Source organism: Acipenser ruthenus, chromosome 8 (assembly GCF_902713425.1).
Source record: "Acipenser ruthenus chromosome 8, fAciRut3.2 maternal haplotype, whole genome shotgun sequence".
In the NCBI taxonomy this organism is placed as follows: Eukaryota; Metazoa; Chordata; class Actinopteri; order Acipenseriformes; family Acipenseridae; genus Acipenser; species Acipenser ruthenus.
In genome coordinates this window covers 43,496,015-43,501,212 of record NC_081196.1, presented here as the reverse complement: position 1 = coordinate 43,501,212, position 5,198 = coordinate 43,496,015, and the positions used below count along the sequence as shown (strand labels likewise).

At 36.7% G+C, this 5,198-nt stretch overlaps 1 protein-coding gene across 1 annotated transcript in view; it reads left to right on the top strand.

Annotated features, from left to right (window-relative positions):
* Window positions 1–3,618: 3,618 nt before the first annotated feature.
* Window positions 3,619–5,198, top strand: part of LOC117407299 (LIM and senescent cell antigen-like-containing domain protein 1) — a 38,744-nt gene continuing 37,164 nt past the window's right edge. Inside the window, exon 1 of the mRNA XM_034012153.2 lies at window positions 3,619–3,902. Coding sequence (XP_033868044.1) covers window positions 3,874–3,902 — 29 coding nt within the window. The 5' untranslated portion in view covers window positions 3,619–3,873. The remainder of the gene's footprint in view (window positions 3,903–5,198) is intronic.

The following is a 5,198-nucleotide window of genomic DNA, read 5'->3' as shown; positions in this document are numbered from 1 at the left end:
TCTTGTATCTATTATGGTTAGTATGATGTGATTATGTTTGAACACATATTTTTCCCTCACACAGGCAAGTTGTATCCTAGAAAGCAGCAAGAGCTGAATCTACCTTTTAGTATATTGCTGTTGTAAAAGGCAAAAAAAGAAACCAGTTGGTCTAACAAGATAAATATGCAACTGTATCTATCTGTGTTGTAAATAATCACAAGTTGACTGATTGATTTGCCATTTTTAAGCTGTGACTTGCAACCCGACGTGTCTGCAGATGTGCCTTCTTAAGCCATATGCTGCATCTTGGTATGACTCGTCTAGGCTGGCCTGGGTAGATTCCAATCTCATGAGTTACAGGTGAACACCTGTTGGGAGTAGTTGTTTCGTTTGCTTACTAGAGAGATTTTAAAAGTGATTGTAGCTAACAAAATAATTTCCAAACATTTTACATGCCATGCACATCCATTCACTATATACAACTGTGGCCAAAAGTTTTTTTGGGGATTGAGACATCATTTAAAAAAAAAAAAAAACACAACATAATTTAGATCATTTATTTAACATTGTGTAATCAAAGAAACTGCAAAATTATATCACAAAAGTCTACTAGAAGCCATAATAATGGGGCATGAGTTGCACAGCTCTTCTTTTGAATGCACACAACACCTTTTCTTCATCACTGGCTTATATATTGTCAAATACGAATGGAAGAAACACCTGTACAGAATGCTGTCAACTTGAGCAGTACTCAACTATGTGGTGGATGGCATTTAGTTATAGTATAAAAAGTGGGCACTTGACCAGTTCAGTCCCCAGACTGATTCCACAATTACAACACGTTATTTAAAGAGTAAGTCGTTTTGAATTACTGTGTTACGTTGCTTTGATTAGTTCAGGAGCTACTCTTAATTGTAGTTGCCTTCCTTAGACATCTGTAATGTAGGCTGGATCAGCCAAAGTGTCTTTATATTAGTAAGTGCCAGCACCACCACAGCAGTGTATTGCCAACAAAACAAAATCAAAAGTGATCCAAAGTGGCAGCAGATCACTGTATGGCATTGACTGTTACTTAGATCTATGGCAGAGAACTAGAAGAGAAGAGCAGTTCCTGAAATGTGAAACTTTTACTCTGTAAGAAAACTTCAGGTCACAGATTAGACAAGTACATGGATAGGTGTGAGATAAGGTTGTTACACAAACTAAGGAGACAGTTGTCTTTAAGTACCCTCGGTGTATTTTGACTTAATCAGTCATTCTATTGTACATGGAAGCATTTGTGGCATTTGTTTATTGAAACATTACCATGTCCTGGTATTATTGGATAATGGTATTTGAAACCCGAGTGACAGTGAATGCACAGATATTCCATTTATCAAATACTGGAAATACAACCTCCCTTTAACTTGTTACAATAAGCTTTATAGGCTTAAAGACAAGTGTCATCAAGAATTCCTACTAATACTACACTTAAAAAGTCTATTGAAAAGCAAAAAACAAACCAACCAGTGGCTTTCTATTTGACCCTGCACTGTGGGAATGTCGGAACCAGTGTATTGCAACCTGCAAATCTGCTATAATGAGTTCACAGAAAGGTGAATTAGTCAGTGTGGGTGGGCGATCTATAATGGTTAATTCTCTGGAAATTTAAATGTGTGGACACTTAGTCATTAATGCAATTAACAGCTCTGCAGGAAAGGTATGGACAATCAGTCCTGCCTGGATTGGCGGTCTCCTAGTTGCATTAGATAATATACTGTGTGAACAGAGTAAATACTGTAATTAGATATACATGCCTAGGAATCACATAGATTTCCATACAAGGAAAACAATTCCTTTCACCGTACAAAGCTAGATGTACAGTCAACTAAATAATGACTAAGCAGTCCAGCCTGAACTAATGCTTTGGTTACATTTTAAGTTTATATAAATACTTTAGCATACTATGATCTGTTGTTTATATATTATGTTATCATGTTGTAAAATATGAATTGGCCCCTCAGTGACTCATAATAAAAATAAAATATGCAATTTGTATTCCATTTAAAATAACAGCAGATTTCAACTTTTCCATTTGGTGTTTAGCGAATAGAAACATTTTGTTCTCTTATTATTATTTATTTCTTAGCAGACACCCTTATCCAGGGCAACTTACAATTGTTACAAGATATCACATTATTTTTTTACATACAATTACCCATTCATACAGTTGGGTTTTTACTGGAGCAATCTAGGTAAAGTACCTTGCTCAAGCATACAGTAGCAGTGTCCCCTGCCTGGGATTGAACCCATGACCCTCCAGTCAAGAGTCCAGAGCCCTAACCACTACTCCACACTGCTGCCCAGCCTAAGGTATTTAAATGAAGTCATTTAAATACCTTAGATATTGTATAGCCCATATGCAGTAAGTTTCCCCTGGATTTTACTTCTCTGTACTAAACTTGCTTAGATTAAAATGTCATTTGATTTTCTTTTTTCACATTCCCCTTGCTATTTAATTGTGTTTGCAATCATTCTTACTGGTTCTGGTGCGCCAGTATTGAGTTATCATGTTGTATCTACGCTATATCAGTCTTTACGTGGCGCTGGACTTGCTGTGAGCTTGTCTGGAGACACTTAAGTGCGGGGACAGAACAGCCTTCCTCATTAAATTCAAGTGACAATGCGACCTTTCAACTCTGCCAATCCCACGCACTCTACATTTATATAGAAAGAGAGTAGGTGGGGCTGGCAGAGTTGAAAGGTCACATTGTCACATGATCTGAATGGCATGCGGAAGGTGGTTCATTCAGAGCATTTAGGATTCTCCAGACAAGTTCAAAGCCAGGTACAGCGGATTTAGAGAAAAATTATAATAACTGCATTGCACCTCAATTTAGTAAGCCAAATGTAAAAAAGCAATATTATTCAATTTTCTGCTTTGTAATACCAGTAGTTTGATTTTACCCAGTGGGAGGACCTTTATTATGAGAACACACAACTGATGGTATCACAGTGCTGACTTCAAATACTGTACCTGTCAACATTGAGCCAACAAAAGTCCTACCTCCGAACAGTATTATGGACAAAACCCCCTTTCTATTATATTAGAGGGGGTGTATTTTAATGATCTAAACAGTTGCAGATCTAAATTCAGCTGCTGCTTAATATCATTCCGAGTTTCCCCCAGGATGATATTATATCCATTTATAAACATAACTACATAAAAAAAACAATATAGTGAAATGAGAAAAATCAAGTTTATAAATTTTAGGGTTAATATGCTACTGTTTCGATCATTAAAACAAACCAGGGTGATTTAAAAATTGGAGGTTTAGCAAGTGGTAGTGTGACACTGGTAATGTGTGGAAGCAAATATGAGTAGTTACAAAGTGTAGGCATAGGAGTTTAAATAAATGTGATTCTATATGCTTCTTTATACATTTAAAAATGTATTAACCGTTTGTAATTAGTTTACTCAGATACACAACATTGTAGAATATTGCCTAAGGGATCATTAAAGCTTTCGTGAAAATTTACAGATGGCCCTTGCCTTTATAGTGTATGAGTTGCACTCGAAAAGAATATTAAACATGTAACTGTGTGGGCTCTGAGGTCATGTTTTCAAACATTCTTTTAAACTTACCAATACCTGCGAATATGGTTTCCAGTGGTTGAGTAGACGTAACTGTATTGCTTGTGTTTTCTCTAAGTTGGTGGAAGTTTGTTAACGACCCCTTACGTGTGCTTGTGTGGATAGGGAGGCTCCCGGCCTGACAGAGGCTGAGAGTGCTACAGAAGAGATTTTAGTTCAGCAGCAAGCTTCGCCATTACGGGGATTTACTGAGTTTATACTCTTCCCGAAAACACCTGGAGCACGCAGCAGATCCACAAAACTGAGTCTAAAAGGTGATGATGGGGGTTGCAGGAATGACCGGCAGGTAAGAAAAAAATAAACCTTAACTTTCGCTGTGTAGTTTCGTCATTCAAAAGCATTTCCAAATGAAAAAAAAAATAAATAAATACAAATGCTTCATTCAGGGCGCCACTTCAATGAAACAATGAAAAATGTATACTGGCTGTTTAGAATGTAATTCATACTGGTAGTTAAATAAATAGCAACACTTTAAACGTAATATTTTTATTTTTTGTATATCTATTTTTTTTAATTATACGATTTCCTTAGCCTGAGGTTAAGATTATGCCCGCAGTTGCAGTAAACATTGGCCACCGCACCCCTTAATAAAATACGTATTCTGTAAACTTTGTTTTAACGTTTGGAAATATGTTGTTGTTTTTTTTTATTTTTTTATCAGGAGAATAGGTGTAGTTAATCAAATGAATAAAGTTAGCTTCACCATAAAACATAGTCTGTAAATGTATGAGACTGAAATAAAGGAAATAACAATAACATAGGAGACCAGAATGAGAAGCAATGGATGTCACTGAAACATTAAATGCAAGAGTATTACAGACGCTTTATATTGTGTCACTTTTAAAAGACCAAGTACTGGTCCTGGAAAGCTTCTAAATAAGGTCCGAGAAAGCAGCTTGTGAGTCATGACATAATAAAGGATGGTGTGGCCAAAAAAAAATCCCTGATGAAATGCCATTTTTATATTCTTAATTATATTTAATAACTTGCAGAAGCTCATTTACAATTTATGTAGTCTTTGTTGCTGTCCTTGATATGTAGTCGACAGGGACACACAAAAAGCAGCTGTTTAGGGACTTATTTGCCTTTTGATTTCTTTGCCTTTTAATTTCATGAAGGTGGCAAATTTAATCGATGTTACCTTAGTAGAATACTGAATGAGTAAGAAGTTCCATAAATCTATGAACAAACAATTCTCTTTTAAATAAAAACCCACATCAAGGCTTCGTCCTTAAGTGCATTAATATACATGCTACTCTAAAATAAACACCCGATTATGTAAATGGAATCATGCATGAACTAGACTTGCCAACCACATATGGGTTGTAGGATCACTAAAGCCCCGTTCACACTGGCACTTCTACCCGGGTTCTGGCTACCTGGGTCACAATCCCGTGTAGTGTGAAACCATGTACCTGGGTCGTACCCAACGACCCACCCGAGGATGCAGTTTGACACGCTTTTTGTTTATTCCGTTTAGCCATATTTTTGTTGCTTGAGACACACCATGAGCCAGATTGCAGCAGGGATGACGGTTCAATCCAGAGAAGCTTGGATGGAAGCGTCTGTAACAAGCTGCTTC